Below are 20,665 nucleotides of genomic sequence, written 5' to 3' on the forward strand. Positions count from 1 at the left end.
GGACACAGAATTAACCTGCGCCTCCATGGACAGCTGTGAGTCCAAAATATAGAAGGCATGTAAATGGTTTGTATATATTTGTAATAAATGGTTGTGCAACCAGTCAAGTAATAACGAAGCTCTTGACTGAGGAATTTGACTAGGACTCCTGTTCTTGTCGTCTGCCTCCGGGGAAATACTCCGCTATAAACAGTGAGAAGTGGTTTTGCCGAGGTGCCACCATGCAAGCAGAAAGCGCAGCCAAAGTGTGTGGGCGGTAACCCCTAATACCATAAGCTAACCATGTGTTGTGTGGGAAAGGGCTTTCTTTTCCCTGCCCTGAATCCCCCAACAGCCTCATCAAGCACCAACTAATTCTACAGCAGGGGTGGCCAACTCTCAAAAGACTGTGATCTACTTTTAGAATTATAAATCTACCCCCATTTTGGGGGGTTCAGCTCAAAGTTGCTGACCCTTTTTTTAGGAAGGAGAAGAGCCCTGTTTTTGGGGGGTTAAAAATAAGCTTTTGGGGGGAGTTTCCGTTTTTTGGGGGGTTAAAGCCAAGGGACGGGTGCTGCTGCGGGTGGTGCTGTGGTCTAAATCACAGAGCCTGGGACTTGCCAATCAGAAGGTCGGTGGTTCGAATCCCCGCGATGGGATGAGCTCCCCTTGCTTGGTCCCTGCTCCTGCCAACCTAGCAGTTCGAAAGCACATCAAAGTGCAAGTAGATAAATAGGTACTGCTCCGGCGGAAAGGTAAACGGCGTTTCCGTGCGCTGCTCTGGTTTCGCCAGAAGCCGCTTTGTCATGCTGGCCACATGACCCGGAAGCTGGATGCCGGCTCTCTCAGCCAGTAAAGCGAGATGAGTGCCGCAACCCCATAGTAGGCCACGACTGGACCTAATGGTCAGGTGTCCCTTTACATTTAAGGGGAAAGGGGGAAAGTCGCTCGCAAAAAGATTGCTATGGATCAAAACAGCAGCACAGAGAAATCTCCATCTTCCCTTCCAGAGGTCATACAACAATGGAGGGCAGGAGTCAGTTTTAGCGACGCTAAGCAAAGGGAGCCAGAGATCAACCGTGATCTATCAAAACCTCGCAGGGATCTACCAGTAGATCGTGACCGACCTGTTGGACATCCCTGTTCCAGAGTGATAAGAGAGGGAGAAAAGTTTCTCTCCACTTTCGCCATGCCGTGAATAATTGTACGAACTTGTCGCCTCTTACTCCAAACTATTTTAAAAAGTCCCAAATGCTGCAGTCTTCCTTCAACGGGCGACCCTTGATAGTTTTGATAGTTGATAGTTTTGCTTGCAGTGGGAGACTTGGGTGACTCTCTCTCCCTTTCCCCCAGGGACACACGGAAGAACTCTGGGGCCTGGCCACCCACCCGGCTTTGGACCAGTTCCTGACCTGCGGGCAAGACAAGCAGGTTCACCTGTGGAGCGTGGCCACCCACCAGCCCCTGTGGAGCAAGGGGATCGAGGTGGGTTCTTGTGCTGGGTAGGGGGGCAGAGGGGAGGACTGGGTTGGGGAACGTGGGCGGGCATTCGATGGGGGGTTCTATGTGAGGGGCAGGTGGGGAACCCTTCTAGGAGAACTCTGACCCCAAACCTCCGCTGCCTTGTGGGATATCTTCAGGGGAAGAAAGAGTTCACAAGTAAACCCTACGCAAATCTGGAGGGGCATCCCTAAGACGGTTGGATGGGGCCTTGTACGCCTCCTTCCAGCAGTTCCTGCAGCCAAGCTGCTGCCAAATGTCTTGCTCTGCTTTCCTTTGGTGAGGCTGAGAATGGGGGGGGGGGTCTTGTCCTCTGGGCAGGCCAGGACCTCCAGACACACTGCCCAGGCTTCTGCCCCGGGGAGATCACTTGGGTGATGCCAATGCAGTTCCATGCCATCCCTCCCTCCCCAATTCCCTGGTGACATAAAATGGTTCCCATGCTTAGTGCTACACATCCCATAATTGCACTTCCTTTCTCTGTCTCCTGCAGGACGCAGCTCGCTCGGCTGGATTCCATCCCAGCGGCTCTGTTCTAGTGGTGGGCACCGTAACTGGCAGGTAATTATTATTATTTACAGTGGTACCTCGGGTTACAGATGCTTCAGGTTACAGACTCCGCTAACCCAGAAATAGTACCTTGGGTTAAGAACTTTGCTTCAGGATGAGCGGCGCGGCAGCAGCAGGAGGCCCAATTAGCTAAAGTAGTACCTCAGGTTAAGAACAGTTTCAGCTTAAGAACGGACCTCCAGAATGAATTAAGTTCTTAACCCGAGGTACCACTGTATTGGACGCGGGTAGCGCTGTGGTCTAAACCACTGAGCCTCTTGGGCTTGCCGATCAGAAGGTTGGCAGTTCGAATCCCCGCAGCGGGGTGAGCTCCCGTTGCTTGGTCCCTGCTCCTGCCAACCTAGCAGTTCGAAAGCACGTCAAAGTGCAAGTAGATGTGAAAAGTGAAGTTACAGGGAACCAGGCAGAGGGCCTTTTTGGTGGTGGCACCCGCCCTGTGGAACGCCCTCCCACCAGATGTCAAAGAAATAAACAACTATCTGATATCTGAAGGCAGCCCTGTTTAGGGAAGTTTTTAATATTTAATGCTGTATTGTTTTTGACATTCGATTGGGAGCCGCCCAGAGTGGCTGGGGAAACTCAGCCAGATGGGCGGGGTATAAATAAATTATTATTATTATTATTATTTAGTTAGTTAGTTAGTTAGTTATTGGTAGCCAATTAATCTCCTCAGGGTTTCGGACAAGGGCCCTGCCTGGAGATGGTAATGATGATTTGAATTTGCATACCATTCTTCACCCAAGGTTCGCAGGGCGGTTTGCAATATTAAAAGCACAAAACAGGAACACAAAATTCGTAATAAAACGAAGCATGTTTAGAAGGCCGTAGAATGTTAACCAGCCGAAAGCCCTAAAGAGAAACTTGAAGATACGTCATGAACGTGCCAAGCGAGAGATTAAACCTGGGTCCTTCTGCTTCCGTTCTGAACTCTGGCCCTTCCCCAAAATCAGTCCAACAGATCTGATTATTTTTTCCCCTCTGGGGAGTCTCTTCTTCCCCTCCTGTCCTGCCACCACACAGCCAAAGAAACTGTCGCGTGGTCTCCTGGAAAACTTTCCCATCCCTTCTCTGCTTTAATTCAGGTGGCTGGTTCTGGACACGGAGACCCGAGATCTGGTGACCATTCACACGGATGGAGGGGAGCCCATTTCTGTGGTCAGCTTCTCCCCAGGTAGGAAATGGGGGGGGGGGAGAGAGGGGTACAGAGGGAGGAGCCAAGAGGTGGGTTTGGAAGGAAGGTTGCGGCAGAATCCTACCGTGATCCGTTGGTTTGTCTTTGCGTTTAGCTTCTGTTGTTGTTGTTGTTGAATTGTGATGTCCACAAGTACAGTGGTGCCCCGCAAGACGAATGCCTCGCAAGACGGAAAACCCGCTAGACGAAAGGGTTTTCCGTTTTGGAGATGCTTCGCAAAACAAATTTCCTATGGGCTTGCTTCGCAAGATGAAAATGTATTGCGAGTTCCTGCGGATTTTTTCCCCTCCCCCCCTTTTTCCCAAGCCGCTAAGCCGCTTATCAGCTGATCCCAAGCCGCTAAGCCGCTTAACAGCTGATCCGCTAAGCCGCTTATCAGCTGATCCGCTAAGCCACTTAACAGCTGATCCGCTAAACCGCTTATCAGCTGATCCGCTAAGCCGCTAATAGCGCTAATCCGCTAAGCCGCTAATGGGCTTGCTTCGCAAGACGAAAAAACCGCAAGACGAAGAGACTCGTGGAACGGATTCTTTTCGTCTTGCGAGGCACCACTGTAGCTTTTTTCCGCCTGGGAAAGGCAAGCAGAGCATTTGCTGTTAAGATAGGAGGGCTTGTCCTCTAGGTTCGTTCCTTCGTTCTTAACGGCAGGAGCGTAAAGAGCTTTGGGTCAGACCAAAGATTCGGCTAGTTGGCCGGGGGGAGAGGGCGTCCTGTCTCCCAGTGACCAGCCAAATGCCTATGGGAGGCCACAAGCAAAACAAGAATGCAATTGCTCTCTCTCCCTCCTGCGATTCCCAGCAAATTATTATTATTATTATTATTATTATTATTATTATTATTATTATTATTATTATTATTCCACCCTATACCCGGGTGTCTCAGGGTGGTTCACAGAATAAAATCAAGATATAAAACCACAAAATACCTAATAGAAATAAAAACAACGCAATAGCCTGCCCCCAAAAAAAACACATTTTAAAAGGGCGTAAGATGTCAATCAGATCAACCAAAGGCCTGGTTAAAAAGGAATGTTTTTGCCTGGCGCCTAAAGGTGTATAATGAAGGCGCCTGGCGAACTTCCATGGGGAGAGCATTCTACAGATGGGGAGCCACTGCAGATAAGGCCCTGTTCTTGTGTTGCCACCCTCTGCACCTCTTGAGGAGGAGACACACAAAGAAGGGCTTCATAAGATGACCTCGGTCTGGGTATGTCCATAAGGAAAGAGGTGGTCCTTGAGGTATTGCGGTCCTGAGCCGTTTAAGGCTTTATAGCCTTTGAATGGGGCCCGGAAGCTAATTGGTAGCCAGTGCGGTCAGACCAGGATCAGTGTAATATGCTCAAACCATCTTGAGTAACCTGGCCACTGAATTCTGCACCAGCTGAAGTTTCCAAACCGTCTTCAGTGGCAGCCCTACGTAGAATACAATGGGATTTGGAGGGACACTGAATCCCAGAGATATGTTGTTGCACTGTTCAATTTGTTTTTAACAACGCTTATGCAATTTTCTAATTATTATTTTTTTTTGCTGGGTTGGGAATATCCTCTGGGACCTTTTCAGTGGAAAGCGATGCTTGAATATTACAAAAATAATAATAATCCTAAGCCTATTGGAACTGACTCCTTCGGAAGGTGGTGGACTCTCCTTCCTTGGAGGTTTTTAAATAGAGCTTGGATGGGCATCTGTCATGGATGCTTCGGCTGAGATTCCTGCGTTGCAAGGGGGCTGGGCTGGATGACCTCAGGGGTCCCCCTTCTAACTCTACTGCTCTCTGATACTAAGTGTGCACTGGAGACTAAAAATTCTGAGCTGCATTAAGACCCCCATATTGCCTTCCAGTGTCTTCCCACCCCTCCAGTCCCCTGATTCTTGCTTTTGTGCTTTGCAGATGGCAAATACCTGGCCCTGGGCTCCCACGACAACTTTGTCTACATCTACCTGGTTTCTGAGGGTGGCAGGAAGTATGGGCGCGTCGGCAAGTGTTCGGTGAGTAGAGGCACAACCAAAGACATTCTGCCGAGAAAGATTCCCTCCCTCCCTCCCTCCCTTCCTTCCTCCCTCCCTCCCTCCCTCCCTCCCTTCCTCCTTTCCTCCCTTCCTCCCTTGACTTCCTTTCACCCAAAGGTTACAAGATCCAAAACTCCATGTTTAAAAACAACTTACAATCACAATATAAGGCAGGTGCTAAAGATACACAGTGGACACTCGGGTTGCGATCGTGATCCGTGTGGGAGGCATGTTTGCAACCCGCAGCGTCCGCAAACCGCAGTGCCGCGTCTGCACACGCGCGGGTTGCGATTTGGTGTTTCTGCGCATAGCGCGATTAAGTGCATCTGCGCATGCACAAAGGTAACCCAGAAGTAACCCGTTCCAGTACATCCGGGTTTCAGCGCGTCTGTACAGTGGTACCTCGGGTTAAGTACTTAATTCGTTCTGGAGGTCCGTTCTTAACCTGAAACTGTTCTTAACCTGAAGCACCACTTTAGCTAATGGGGCCTCCTGCTGCTGCCGCGCCGCCGGAGAACGATTTCTGTTCTCCTCCTGAAGCAAAGTTCTTAACCTGAAGCACTATTTCTGGGTTAGTGGAGTCTGTAACCTGAAGCGTATGTAACCTGAAGCGCATGTAACCTGAGGTATGACTATACAACTCAAGTGCTGAAAACAGGCTAAAGAGTTGCGTCTCCAGGGGGTGGAATATTTACACCCCACTTTCCTCTAGCCCAGACTTTCCAAAGCAGCTGGCAAAAACTTACGCATCGCAAAAGAAACACCCAAATCTAGTTTCAGAAGCAGAAACGTCCCTGTGGCAACATGGCTGAACTCTTTGGTCCCCACTTGGGCAGTTGAGTCTGATGCTCAGCTATGAAGTATTTACAGCCTTTCCGGGCCTCTTCTGTTTCAGGCACCTCCTGTTGCATCCTTGTAAGGCGGTCTTCAGCAACCTGGTGACCTCCATTATGTTTTGGACCGCAACTCTCATCAGCCTCAGCGACGGTGCTGGCTTGGGGGCTGATGGGAATTGTAGTTCAAAACATATCGAGGGTACCAGTTTGACGAAGGCTGCCATATTAAGGTAGCGAAACACTGTAATATTGCAAGTGGGCAGCAGAGGGAGCTGCTCTGTCAGATTTAGGGGTCCAGCCAGCCGTACAGTATATCTTTTTTTTAAAAAAAAACAATTAACCTTTTACAAAATGGATAATGGTTTGTGGTGCTTCACTCCTCTGGGCAGGTATGGCGGTCCGCAACAGCCTGATTTCCTGGGCTTTGCTGAACAACATGAGCCTCTGGCCATGCGCAGAGTGCCCACCTCATTGGGCGCAGCGAGGAGATTAGCAGGGCACACGGTGGCCGTGAGCATCAGGGTCCTTTGCCTTGAACGGAAAAAAACTGCTCTGGGCTCAGTTGGCTAGAGCGTGGGGCTGATAGTGCCAACATGGCAGGTTTGATCCCTTTATGGGACAACTGCATAATCTTGCATTGCAGGGGGGTTGGACTAGATGATCCTTGGAGGTCCCTTCCAAGTCAACGATTCTGTGGTTTCTAAGGGGTTGTAGAGCATCAAACAATAATAATAATAATAACAATAATTTTTTATTTATACCCCGCCCTTCCCGGTTCAGAAACCAGGCTCAGGGCGGCTAACAACAAATTTAAAACACTTAATTATAAAAGCAGCATAAAATACAGTATAAAAACATGAATAACAATAAAATTCAAAAATCAGTTAGATAATCCCCAGGGCTAGCTGGCTGAATTGGTCCTACTTGGGCCAGTGAGGAGGCCAGGGGAGAATTAGCTGTGGGGTCTCAGAGCAGGTGATCTTCATAAAAGGGGAGGGGGAGGGAAGAGGAGGGAAATAAAAGATCAGGCTGAATTCAAATTAAAGGCCAGGCGGAACAGCTCTGTCTTACAGGCCCAACGGAAGGAGGTTAAATCCTGCAGGTCTCATGGGACAGAGCATTCCACCAGGTCGGAGCCATCACTGAAAAGGCCCTGGCCCTGCCAGTCTGACTTCCTTAGGGCCTTAGGACCTCTAAACTGTGATTATTCATGGACCTTAAAGTCCTCTGCGGGGCAGACCAGGAGAGGCGGTCCCGTAAATATGAGGGCCCTAAGCCACAAAAGGCTTTAAAGGTCAAGACGGGCATCTTGAACCTGACCCTATACTCCACCTGGAGCCAGTGTGACTGGTAAAGCACTGGGCGAATATGCTTTCTTGGCAGGGACCCCGTGAAGAGCCTCGGGGTTATGTGTGTAACAGGAAGTGTTCCCCTTGCAGGTGTGTGTGTGTGTGTGTGTGTGTCTGTCAATCAATCAATCAATCAATCAATCAATCTAAAATCTCCCCTTTCCTTTAGGGCCACTCCAGTTTCATCACCCATCTGGACTGGGCCTTTGACAGCAGCTGTTTGGTCACCAATTCTGGCGATTACGAAATCCTGTACTGTGAGTATAGAGTTTGGGTTTTTGTTCTTAGCGCCACCTTTGCGCTGGGAGTGGGACTAGGAGGAGTCCTCCTTCTCAGACCATCTTCTCCTTCAGAGTCTGTTTCCACAATCTGCGATCTCTGCAGAAGGAGCAGCCCGGGTTCTGGTGGCATTACGTGCTTCACATTTTCTTGTCTGTGTCTCCTTCCTCCTCCTGCTCCCTCCCTACAGGGGACCCCTCCACCTGCCGCCAGATCACCAGCGCTGAGGCCGTCCGCAACATGGACTGGGCCACGGCCACCTGCGTCCTGGGCTTTGGGGTCTTTGGTGAGTGTCTCCTGGCTGGGCGGGTGGTGTGAGCAAGAAATATAATAATAATAATAATTTATTTTTTATACCCTGCCCATCTGGCTGGGCTTCCCCAGCCACTCTGGGCGGCTTCCAACAAAATATTAAAATGCAGTAATGCATCAAACATTAAAAGCTTCCCTAAAAAGGGCTGCCTTCAGGAAGGCTCTGCGGGGCTCCCCAAACCAAGGCACACACTTTAACCTTTAACCCCCTCAGACAGGATGATGCCCTTGGCTCCGCCCAGAAGCACAAATGGAAGAAATAACAACAACAATAATTATTTATACCCCACCCGTCTGGCTGGCCGGGGGTGGTGGTCAGAGCTCCCCCACGTCCTCTTCTTAATAAATGATCTCTTTTATTTTCAAACAGTGAAAATGTCGGCAAGCAACCCCCTGGTTACTGCTAAACCAGGCAGAATAGGATATGGCAAATGTCCCTTACAGATCGCCTGCACAACTCCTGCCAGTCCTTTCGGCCATGCGGGTGGTTGGCCCAGCGAGCAACAGGGGGTTTTCGTTTGGGCATTGCAGATTACGATGCACAAAACGGGAAAATGGGATGGGTTGGCGGGATGTTACGACTTCTTTCTCCTGTATAATAATAATAATTTTATTTATATCCCACCCTCCCCAGCCAAACCCGGGCTCAGAGCGGCTAACAGCAATAAAAGTAATACAGCATTCTAAAATCAATTCATTCTAAAATCAATTCAAAATCAAATTAATGGCAACCATTGGGCTAGAGTTCTGTGAGGATTACCAAAGGAGGGGGTCAGACTGTGCCTTGGCCAAAGGCCTGGTGGAACAGCTCCATCTTGCAGGCCCTGCGGAAAGATGTCAAGTCCCGCAGGGCCCTGGTCTCTTGGGACAGAGCGTTTGACCAGATCGGAGCCACAGCCGAAAAGGCCCTGGCTCTGGTTGAGGCCAGCCTAACCTCCCTGTGGCCCGGGACCTCCAAGATGTTTTTATTTGAAGACCGTAAGGTCCTCCGTGGAACATACCAGGAGAGGCGGTCCCGTAGGTACGAGGGTCCTAGGCCGTATAGGGCTTTAAAGGGAAGCTTTTTAATGTTTGGTGTTTCGCTTTGTTTCTATATATGTTGGAAGCCGCCCAGAGTGGCTGGCGCAACCATTTGGCGTACAAATAAGAAAATTATTACATTCGTACCTTGGTTGTCGAACGCCTTGTGACTCAGACGTTTTGGCTCCCAAACGCCGCAAACCCGGAAGTGGGTGTTCCGGTTTGCGAACGTTCTTTGGAACCCGAATGTCCGACGGGTCTTCCGTGGCTTCTGGTCGGTTGCAGGAGCTTCCTGCAGCTCATCAGAAGCCATGATTTGGTTTCTGAACGTTTTGGAAGTCAAACGGACTTCCAGAACGGATTCGGTTCTACTTCCAAGGTTGTTGCTGTTTAGTCATTTAGTCGTGTCCGCCTCTTCATGACCCCCTGAACCAGAGCACGCCAGGCACTCCTGTCTTCCACTGCCTCATGCTGGTACCTTCGAGAACACTGTCCCCCCATCTCATCCTCTGTCGTCCCCTTCTCCTTGTGCCCTCCATCTTTCCCAACACCAGGGTCTTTTCCAGGGAGTTTGTCCATGGAATTTCCTTGGCAGGGATTCTTGAGTGGCTTGCCGGTTCCTGCTCCAGGTGGATCACGTTTGGTCAAAACTCTCCACTATGACCAGTCCATCTTGGGTGGTCCTGCACGCATAGCTCACAGCTTCTCTGAGTTATTCAAGCCCCTTCGCCACGGCAAGGCAGTGATCCGTGAAGGGGACTTCCAAGGCACGACTGTATTATTATTATTACTGTTATTTCCGCCGCTGACTTTTTCTCTGCCCTGTTAGGGATCTGGCCGGAGGGTGCGGACGGCACCGACATCAACGCCGTCTGCCGCTCCCACGACGGGAAGCTCCTGGCGTCTGCCGACGACTTCGGCAAAGTGCACTTGTTTTCCTACCCTTGCTGCCAGCCGCGGGTGAGCCTCCCGCCCCACCTCCCCAGGGTCTCTTACCCTCTCGTCTTGCCCCGATCCTTTCCTTCTGCTCTCATTCTGAGTACCCAATCCCAGAAGCCAGAACAGCAAGAGGGATCGCTGCGCAGTGAAAGCAGCAATCCCTCTTGCCGTTCTGGCTTCTGGGATAGCTGCGCAGCCTGCATTCACTCCATAAGACGCACACACATTTCCCCTTACTTTTTAGGAGGGGAAAAGTGAGTCTTATAGAGCAAAAAATACGGTAACCTGAAAGTGGGCAAGACTTCCGCACCAACCTCTCTTGGCTCGTCTCTTTCCCAGTTGCTCGCGGCATCCGCCACTCAACCCCATCTCCCCCTGGTTTCCGCAGTGCCTGCATGTTTGGGTTGCCCCCCCCCCATCCTTAGCCCAGTGGTTCTCAAAAAGATTTCTCTGGGCCACACCTTCAGAATAAAAAATTGCTCGCAGCACACCGATTTTTTAAATATAAGAAATACGTTGGAGGACAAAAAGAAACAACTCGTTGAATTATAACATAGAGCACGGCTGCTTTATAATGTTATCACGGGACACACAGCAAATAGAGAAGCGTGCAGCTACCTAAGAACGTGAATCATTCCCCAAATACAATTCTAAACAAGCCTATATGTACCTTAAGTATGTATGCAAACTCAAGGAGACATATGAGCTCACTTTTGCTTGGGTGATCTCATTTATAGGATGAGATTGTCCTCAGTGTCACTCGATGCTCTTGCTCTCGTTTTGAAAAGACATCTATCCATATTCTGCAGAAGAAAAAGAAACTATACTGTATTACACTGAAATGTTTAAATGTTTAATAATAATAATAATCATTATTATTATAATTTATTATTTATACCCCGCCCATCTGGCTGAGTTTCCCCAGCCACTCTGGGCGGCTTCCAATCAAGTGTTAAAAACAATACAGCATTAAATATTAAAAACTTCCCTAAATAGGGCTGCCTTCAGATGTCTTTTAAAAAGAAGATAGCTGCTTATTTCCTTCACATCTGAAGGGAGGGCGTTCCACAGGGCGGGCGCCACCACCGAGAAGGCCCTCTGCCTGGTTCCCTGTAACCTCACTTCTCGCAATGGGGGAACCGCCAGAAGGCCCTCGGAGCTGGACCTAGTGTCCGGGCTGAACGATGGGGGTGGAGACGCTCCTTCAGGGATACTGGGCCTTTGAGGCCATTTAGGGCTTTCAAGGTCAGCACCAACACTTTGAATTGTGCACGGAAACGTACTGGGAGCCAATGCAGATCTCTCAGGACCGGTGTTATGTGGTCCTGGCAGCCACTCCCAGTCACCAGTCTAGGATTAGTTGCAGTATTTGATTGTCTTGGAATCTCCCCCCCCCCAGCCCCACTTGCCATCCTCGGAGTTACAAGCTTGGTGGATCAGGGGAACACAGTGGACATAGTGTATCTTGATTTCGGGAAGGCTTTTGACAAGCGGGGCGGCCGGCCTTTGTGTGTGGGGTTTCTCCTGCCCTCTCCTGAGACGCCTTTCCTCTCTCTTGCTCCAGGCCCCCAGCCACACGTACAACGGCCACAGCAGCCACGTCACCAACATTGCCTTCCTCCACGACGACAGCCTGCTGCTCTCCACCGGTGGGACCGACACCAGCATCCTCCAGTGGCGACTCGTTTAGGGGAAGGGCAGGGCGGGGGGCAAGCGGGGCTTTTCCCCTCCCAGGGGGAGGGAACGGGGCAACGAGTAGGGTTGGGGGTGGGGTTGGATCCTATTAAACACTTTTTGAGGTTGGGAGTGACAGCAATGTGTCGTGGGGGGGGGAATTGTGGAAAGAGGAAGATTTAAAGAGAGGATACGGCGGAGCTATATTTTACAGACATCTCTATATGAATAATGATAATATATATCCAGATCTATCTCTATATATCTATATTTAAAGGCTGAAGGTTGCACAGGCTGAGAATGTGACGGTGTTGGCGGGGGGGGCGGCTTATTCCCAAATTGTGAGGCAGGCCGTGCTCCCCTCCTTAAAGAAATCACGGAGGGAGAAGCTGCCGCCCGCAGATTTCGCTCTCCTCCCCAGACTATGGATGTCAAGCAGTTTGAGACCTGCTTTGACCTGCAAGGCTTTTAATTCCTGCTCCCTCAATCTCCCCCATTCCCTATCCCACCCAGAGCTTTGCAAAGAGGCATTGAGTGAGGGAGCCAATAGTCCTTTTTTTGCTTTTCCGGACATCCTTCTCCTCCTCCATGAATTTGCTCATCTTCCTTTGAAGCCACCTGTTATCCCTCCATCACATTCCCCGCATCAGTGCTTTGGAGAAGGGCTTTCTCTCGCCTGCCCTGGGTTTTCATGCAAAATGGGCCTTGCCCCCCACTTTATGCATGCAGCCATGAATTAAGACGGCTGCCCTTTCGCGCCACGACTTGGCCAGGCTTCCTTAACTGGCTGGGGGATGGTGGGAAATTGTATATTCCTTAACTGACGGAGGGCGTCAGGTTGGAGATGGGTGAATAGCAATATTGGGAGCAGAGGAATCCCTTGTCGCTGTCTGAATCAGAGGAAAAGGAGAGGCGTCCTGGGGAGCTAAATCGGAGGGCATGGAGACAACATAGTCTCCTTTTTTAAAACTCCCAACAGAGTCACATTTTCAGCCCAGGTTGGCGGTATTTTGCACTGGACATATTGATGGTTTGGGGATGGGGGGGGGTGGCACGCGTTTTTGGCAATTTCAGGGCCCGACGAGGAGCAGGAAGGTGGAAGGGGAGGGGCAAAGCATGTCTGTCTGTCTGTCTGTCTTCTGTATTTTCCAAAGAAAATGTGGCAGAGCTTAGAAAGCTGTTTAATAAGAATACGACAATAAAAAGAGACCTAACAACGCGCACACAAACACACACACACACGCCTTCCTGTGTGTAAATGTCATTGTCAGGGGCAACTCCTGAACCTTAAACAGACCTCACAGGGTGAGCCTAAACAAGCAGCGTTTTCCGAGGTCAGGTATGCGGTCGAATGCGCTCGCGGCGAATTTGTTTGCCCAATGAATGTCATGCTGCCTGGAGCAAAAGGAGCCTGGGGTAGCTCAGCTGGTGACAGCATGGCGTAGGTGGGATCGCCATATGGGACAGCTGCATATTCCTGCCTTGCAGGGGGGTGGGTTGGGATGGATGACCTCGGGGTGCCCCTTCCATGATTCCATCACCCTCTGCTTGGGGCTTTTTAACGTGCGGCCTCTTTGCTCGGAGGAACAGAAGCGGTCCCAGAGCGAAGCCCCTTGAGCATAGCCTGGGGTTGGGGCCAGAGGATTTTGGAAAGCCCTTCTATAGAAATGCCAAAAATCCACCCTCCCCTGTGTCGCTGGCCGATGAGTCCCAGGGTGCAGTGTGAGAGAGAGAGCCAGTGTGGTGTAGTGGTTAAGAGCGGTAGACTCGTAATCTGGTGAACCGGGTTCGATTCCCCGCTCCTCCACATGCAGCTGCTGGGTGACCTTGGGCCAGTCACACTTCTCTGAAGTCTCTCAGCCCCACTCACCTCACAGAGTGGTTGTTGTGGGGGAGGAAGGGAAAGGAGATTGTTAGCCGCTTTGAGACTCCTGAAGGGGAGTGAAAGGCGGGATATCAAATAATAATAATAATAATTTATTATTTATACCCCGCCCATCTGGCTGGGCTTCCCCAGCCACTCTGGGCGGCTTCCAAAAGAATATTAAAATACTATAATACATCAAACATTAAAAGCTTCCCTAAACAGGGCCGCCTTCAGTTGTCTTCTAAAAGTCTGGGAGTTGTTGTTCTCTTTGACATCTGGTGGGAGGGTGTTCCACAGGGCGGGCGCCACCACCGAGAAGGCCCTCTGCCTGGTTCCCTGTAACTTGGCTTCTCACAGTGAGGGAACCGCCAGAAGGCCCTCAGAGCTGGACCTCAGTGTCTGGGCTGAACGATGTGGATGGAGACGCTCCTTCAGATATACTGGACCAAGGCCGTTTAGGGCTTTAAAGGTCAGCACCAACACTTTGAATTGTGCTCGGAAACGTACTGGGAGCCAATGTAGGTCTTTCCAAACTCCAAACTCCTCCTCCTCCTCCTCCTCCTCCTCCTCCTCCTCCTCTTCTTCTTCTTCTTCTTCTTCTTCAGTGAAGCCTCGCCAGCTCCTTATCATCATCATCTGCATCTGCTGCTGCTACTGGATTAGTTTCCCTCATCTCTGCTTCTCTCTCAAAAAAAAGAGGATTTAAGAAAGCAGGCAGGGAAGGGAGAGCGGGGAAGGGGGGGGCAAGCTCATCTAGGATTACGTAATTCGGCGATCAGGCGACACGGGACTTTTTGTTTGTTTGTGGGATTGTAAAGATGAGACCAGAAACTAGCTGGAATTCCAGCTGAAGAAATCACACCTGGAGTTGCAATGTGACTACCGGTCTCTTTTTAATAGCAGAAGAGCACTCGCTGGATCAGGCCCAATGGCCAATCTAGTCCAGCATCCTGTTCTCACAGTGGCTGACCAGATGCTCATTATGGGATACCAGTAAGCGGGATCCGAGCATAATAATAATAATATACAGTGGTACCTCTGGATACGAACGGGATCCGTTCTGGAGCCCCGTTCGCATCCTGAAGTAAACGTAAATGCGACTGTGCGTGGGTCACGTTTCGCCACTTCCGCACATGACGTCATTTTGAGCGTCTGCACATGCGCGAGCGGCGAAACCTGTAAGTAACATGCTCTGTTACTTCCGGGCCGCCGCGGAGTGCAACCCGAAAATACTTAACTTGAAGCTACTTCAACCCGAGGTATGACTGTACAGTTCCAGAGGCCTGTTTGCAAGATGAAAAGAGCGCAACCCGCAGCAGTGCGTCTGCACACGTGCGGGTTGCAATTCGTGGGTTCTGCGCATGATGTCATTTTGCGCTTCTGCACATGCGCGAGCGGCGAAACCCGGAAGTAACCCTTTCCGGTACTTTTGGGTCGCCGCGGGACGTAACCTAAAAGAATGTAACTTGAAGCGGACGTAACATGAGGTATGACTGTATTATTTATACCCCGCCCTTCTGGCTGGGTTTCCCCAGCCACTCTGGGCAGCTTCCAACAAAATATAAAAATACAATGCAGTGGTACCTCAGGTTAAGAACTTAATTCGTTCCGGAAGTCCGTTCTTGAAACTGTTCTTAACCTGAAACACCACTTTAGCTAATGGGGCCTCCAGCTGCCGCCCTGTGATTTCTGTTCTCATCCTGAAGCAAAGTTCTTAACCCGAGGTACTATTTCTGGGTTAGCGGAGTCTGTAACCTGAAGTGTTTGTAACCTGAGGTACCACTGGAGTCCGTTAAACAAGATGCAACACTCTTACTTCCTGTGGCTTCCAGCATCTTGCATTCGGAAGCGTGGTTGGCTACGAGGCAGAGCACAGCCACTGGGACCAGTGGCTATCGATAGCCCTCTCCTCCGTGCCCAAATCTGGGCAAGGGCACCTGTGGCTGCTCAGTATTTCTGGACTCCCAGCTCCCACCCTCTCCCAACTACTGCATAGGCTGCCTGGGGCTGGGGTACCTGGAGGTCCAACGATATTTGGAGAGCCATGGACTCTTGCGCCAAATCAAGCCGACCAGGATTTTTCCTTAAAAGGTCTCCTGCAGCAGGGGTTCCACCGCCTTCCCCCCGAAAAAAATCTGCCACATTTCTAGTAACAAAGGCTCTTCCAAACGTTCTCTCTAGAAATCAGTTTGTTTCCCTCAAATGCAATACGCTGGAGGTTGTCCCCAGATGATTTTAGCCGTTGACACCCGAGTACAGTGGTACCTTGGGTTACATACGCTTCAGATTACACACTCTGCGAACCCAGAAATAGTGCTTCAGGTTAAGAACTTTGCTTCAGGATGAGAACAGAAATTGTGCTCCAGCGGTGCGGCAGCAGCAGGAGGCCCCATTAGCTAAAGTGGTGCTTCAGGTTAAGAACAGTTTAAGGTTAAGAACGGACCTCCGGAACGAATTAAGTACTTAACCCGAGGTACCACTGTATTTGCTACATGATGGTATATTCGCCAGACAACACATCATAATATTTAGGATTTTATCATACAGTATTCTGTTAATGTACAATTCTTGGAGCCGACGGTTTACGAGATTTCGGGACTGCCGGTTTCAAAATATTCAGAGGGATCTCCCCGCCTCCGGCAAATGCTAAGCGCTTGAATTTTGGTGTTAAATGTGATGTTCGAGATCTAAGCTGGTTTGAAGCCTCACGTGCAGAATTAAAAGCGTCGTCCTTATTCTCCCTTTCAGCACAGAGAGCTGATCCCGATGTTCTATAAAACAGCCGTCCAAAGTCTAGAAGAGAAACTGGCACAGACCAGAAAGAGAAGCAAAGCTATTTTGCAGATTTATTTTAATAGAGGAAAAAATTAATTAAAGCTCTGGTGGGGAACAGGAGCTGACTAAGTGGCAGGAAATTAAAGGATATTTGCCACCACCGTGCTGAACAGGAAACATTATTAAAGGAGCAGTAGCTGCCCAGAGGAAGCTACTAATTCAGCGTAGGAAAGGGCGTCTGCTGAAGGGGAGCTATTCTGAGAGGGACATTTCTGGGTGACATGGGGTCATCCCAAGGAAGAGGTGGAGCTGCCGTTTTAATTCCTCTCTCGGCGATCACTCGTGGCCGAGTAAGATTGAACGCAGTCTTAGTGCTGTGTCCGTAAGGTGACTGTGGTGGCCAGTTCTGGATCCACACGTCCTTCCACAGTGGGGACATTGGTTTCTGGGTGGGAGTTAATCACAATGAAGATGTGCCAAACATGCCTTCCTCTTAATTCATTTCTCTTTTCCTGACTACCAAAGTCCATGACACCTTTGGTAAAGGCTATTCTCTAACTGGAGCTCTCACAGGCCAGCGTTGCCCAGGTGGTACCTCAGGTTAAGAACTTAATTCATTCTGGAGGTCCGTTCTTAACCTGAAACTGTTCTTAACCTGAGATATCACTTTAGGTAATGGTGCCTCCCGCTGCCGCCACACCGCTACTGCGCGATTTCTGTTCTCATCCTGAAGCAAAGTTCTTAACCCGAGGTACTATTTCTGGGTTAGCAGAGTCTGTACCCTCAAGCGTCTATAACCTGAAGCGTCTGTAACCCAAGGTACCACTGTACATTTTTTCCTAGATTTGCATTGAGAGCATCTTTAAACCTCTTCTGTTGTCCACCGGCATTGCGCTTTCCATTCTTAAGCTGGGAATAGAGTAGTTCCTTTTGGAATAAAATAATAATAATTAATAATAATAATAATAATAATAATAATATATTTATACCCTGCCCATCTGGCTGGGCTTTCCCAGCCACTTTGGGCAGCTTCCAACAAAATATTAACATACCACAATGCATCAAACATTAAAAGCTTCCCTAAACAGGGCTGCCTTCAGATGTCTTCTAAAAGTCTGGTAGTTGTTCTCTTTGACATCTGGTGGGAGGGTGTTCCACAGGGAGGGCGCCACCACCGAGAAGGCCCTCTGCCTGGTTCCCTGTAACTTGAAGACTTCCACTTGGGTATGGAAAAGCAAACCTTTGACAGCACTTAAGGGCCCTTGCGTAGAAACAATCTTAGCCAGACACCTTGCCCATCGTGCACCCTTTAAACAGTATAAACACTGACAACTGGGAAACACTGGCCTGCAAGCGCTCCAGTTGGAGAACAGCCTTTACTAAAGTGTCATGGGCTTTGAAGACACTCAAACTCAGGATGGAAGGGAGAAACATGCTAAGAGGAAGGCACACTTGGCAAATCAACTCCTGCCCGGAAACCAATGTCCCCACTGTGGAAGGATGTGTGGATCCAGAATTGGCCTCCACAGTCACTTACGGACTCACTGCTAAAACTGTGTTTATGGAAAACAATCTTACTCGGCTACGAGGGATCACCAAAGAAGAAGAGGAGGAGGAGGAAAATTCTCAGTCCCACTTCATCTCCTGCTCCCACCCAGTGAGATGGAATCCAACATAAAAGCTTTGCTGACAAATGTCAGGCAATTTACGCTGCTGCTGTTTTCTGGGTCTGCTCAGCTGTGTACATTGTGCGGGTTTATTAAAAGGACAAAATCATTCTTTTATCTGTTGCCCTAGGTAAAAAAGATTTGCTCTCATTGGCAGGAGTGCTAACTATGTTCACCAGCAATTGGAGCTGGGGGGGGGGGATAGGTGCATAAAAGTCTAGAGGGATAGGGAAGGGAGGGTCAATAAACCCCAACTGACCTTCTATGATTAATTTCCAGTAGCAGCAGCTTCTGGGAAGGGAGGAAGGTGGAGAATTTGCTGCCAATTAATGGCTGTTTCCATGGAACTCCTTGCATGGTTATGGCCAACATGAAAAGTGACATGGGCTGATAGGTTTCCTCAAGCATGTTACCCTCTGGATTTGCCAAGATTGGCATAAACTAATAGCAATAATGGGGACGCAGGTGGTGCTGTGGGTTAAACCACAGAGCCTAGGACTTGCCGATCAGAAGGTCGGCGGTTCGAATCCCCGCAACAGTCCCTGCTCCTGCCAACCTAGCAGTTCAAAAGCACGTCAAAGTGCAAGTAGATAAATAGGTACCGCTCCGGCGGGAAGCTAAATGGCGTTTCCGTGCGCTGCTCTGGTTCGCCAGAAGCGGCTTAGTCACGCTGGCCACATGACTGTACGCCGGCTCCCTCAGCCAATAAAGCATGATGAGCGCCGCAACCCCAGAGTCGGCCACGACTGGACCTAATAGTCAGGGGTCCCTTTACCTTTTTAATAGCAATAATAATAAAGGCAAAGGCAAAGACCATTCCCAATCTCTGGAGAGCTTTATGATACAAATAGGGAACTTTTTTCAGTCTGGGGGACAACTTGCCCATCCTGGGCAGGGCCAGAGGTGAAAGTGAGCAGAATAATGAACTTAAATGTTCCCTCCATACTGTAGGCTGCTTTCTGCAGCCCTCAGTAACCTCTGTGCAAAGAAGGAAGAGGCAATAACCACGGTTGCATTCCAGCTGGGGGAAATCCGATGGTGTGGTTGGGGAAGGGGGTTGAATTCCAGGGGCCAGATTGAGAGGTTTGGGGCCACATTCAGCCACCTCACCCCCCCCCCCGCTGTTTTGTGAGGATGGAGTGCTGGGCAGGAGGAGCGAGAAGACGCCTCTGGGTTTGTGGTAGGAAAGGAGGGACATGATTTTTTATTTTACAGTGGAGACGACACACAACTGGCAGGAACTGCAAATATTTTGAAGGATGGGATTTAGAGTTCAAAAAGCCTTGAAGTAGCCGAGCGTTCCCTTGTAAGCCACCCAGCTTAGCGTCAGCGAAGAAAAATGTAAGACGTTGGAAGATCTAGGAGGGAAGACATCACGAAATGTTTCAGGGGATGGCGCATTGCTAAGCGCATGACGCCAGCTGCCTCTGGCTTCTCCATCCCTTAACATCTTGGGCATGAGGTATGGGGGCTCCTTCCCTCGATGATCATAATACCGGTTCCGCCATGTGTAAGAAATCAATTTTTCAGTGTGGCGGCAGCTGTCCTCTGGAACTCCCTGCCTCTTGACACCAAGCAGGTGCCTTCACTGTACTCCCTTTGGAGCCTGCTGAAAACACTTTTGTTTAGACAGGCCTACCTAGTTACCAAGAATGCGGATGTGTGTTTTAAACTGTCTTTAGTTTATTGCTGGTTTTATCTTCCGAATGTTTTAAAGAGTTGTTTTTACTTGAGCTTTTATGGCACCGTTCTCTTTGTAAACCGCTTTGAGACTTCTTCTTTTTCAATCAAGCCATGCATTCATTTTATGAACTGAAATACAGTGAAGGGGAAAGTATATGATCCCCTGCTAAATTTGCCCGTTTGCCCTCTGACAAAGAAATGACCAGTTCATAATTGTAATGGTAGGTTTATTGCAGCTGCGAGAGACAGAACAATAACAGGAAAACCCCCAGAAACCCAGAAGACAAAAGTCAGAGATTGTTGTGCATTAAAATGAGTGAAATAAGTATTTGATCTACCTGGAATCTTCACTGTATGTAACGAGCTGAGATTAGAAGCACCTGCTGTAAGGGAGAGGTCTTACCTGTAATCCCAGCTCATTACAGTACCTGTACAAAAGACACCTGTTGACAGAAGCAATCAATCCAGCAGATTCCAAATTAGCCACCATGACCAAGACTAAAGATCTGTCCAAGGATGTCAGGGACAAGATTGTAGACCTGCACAAGGCTGGACTGGGCTACAAGACTATTGCTAAGCAGCTTGGTGAGAAGGTGACAACAGTTGGTGTAATAATTCGCAAATGGAAGAAACACAAAATAACCGTCAACCTCCCTCAGTCTGGGGCTCCATGCAAGATCTCATCTCGTGAAGTTGATCAGGAGAACGGTGATGAAGCAGCCCAGAATTACACGGGGGGAACTTGTCAATGATCTCAGGGCAGCTGGGACCATAGTCACCATGAAAACAGTTGGTAACACACTACGCCGTGAAGGACTGAGATCTTGCAGAGTCTGCAAGGTCCCCTTGCTCAAGACGGCAAATGTACAGGCCTGTCTGCAGTTTGCCAATGCACATCTGAATGACCCAGAGGAGAACAGGGTGAAAGTGTTGTGGTCAGATGAGACCAAAATCGAGCTCTTTGGCATCAGCTCAACTCGACGTGTTTGGAGGAGCAGGAATACTGCCTCCGACCC

The 20,665-nt window shown here is 49.5% G+C and overlaps 1 protein-coding gene across 5 annotated transcripts in view; it reads left to right on the forward strand.

Moving 5' to 3' along the window:
* Positions 1-12,888, forward strand: part of EML2 (EMAP like 2) — a 52,363-nt gene extending 39,475 nt beyond the window's left edge. For all 5 annotated transcript variants that reach the window (XM_082231039.1, XM_082231038.1, XM_082231041.1 and 2 more), the window contains 8 exons: positions 1,333-1,464; positions 1,973-2,040; positions 3,132-3,220; positions 5,130-5,227; positions 7,603-7,690; positions 7,903-7,998; positions 9,874-10,004; positions 11,548-12,888. In XM_082231039.1, the coding sequence (XP_082087165.1) occupies positions 1,333-1,464; positions 1,973-2,040; positions 3,132-3,220; positions 5,130-5,227; positions 7,603-7,690; positions 7,903-7,998; positions 9,874-10,004; positions 11,548-11,673 (828 nt within the window). In that variant the 3' untranslated portion in view covers positions 11,674-12,888. The remainder of the gene's footprint in view (positions 1-1,332; positions 1,465-1,972; positions 2,041-3,131; positions 3,221-5,129; positions 5,228-7,602; positions 7,691-7,902; positions 7,999-9,873; positions 10,005-11,547) is intronic.
* Positions 12,889-20,665: the final 7,777 nt, after the last annotated feature.

This window comes from Podarcis vaucheri (assembly GCF_965113315.1).
Source record: "Podarcis vaucheri genome assembly, chromosome: 7".
Classification (NCBI taxonomy): Eukaryota; Metazoa; Chordata; class Lepidosauria; order Squamata; family Lacertidae; genus Podarcis; species Podarcis vaucheri.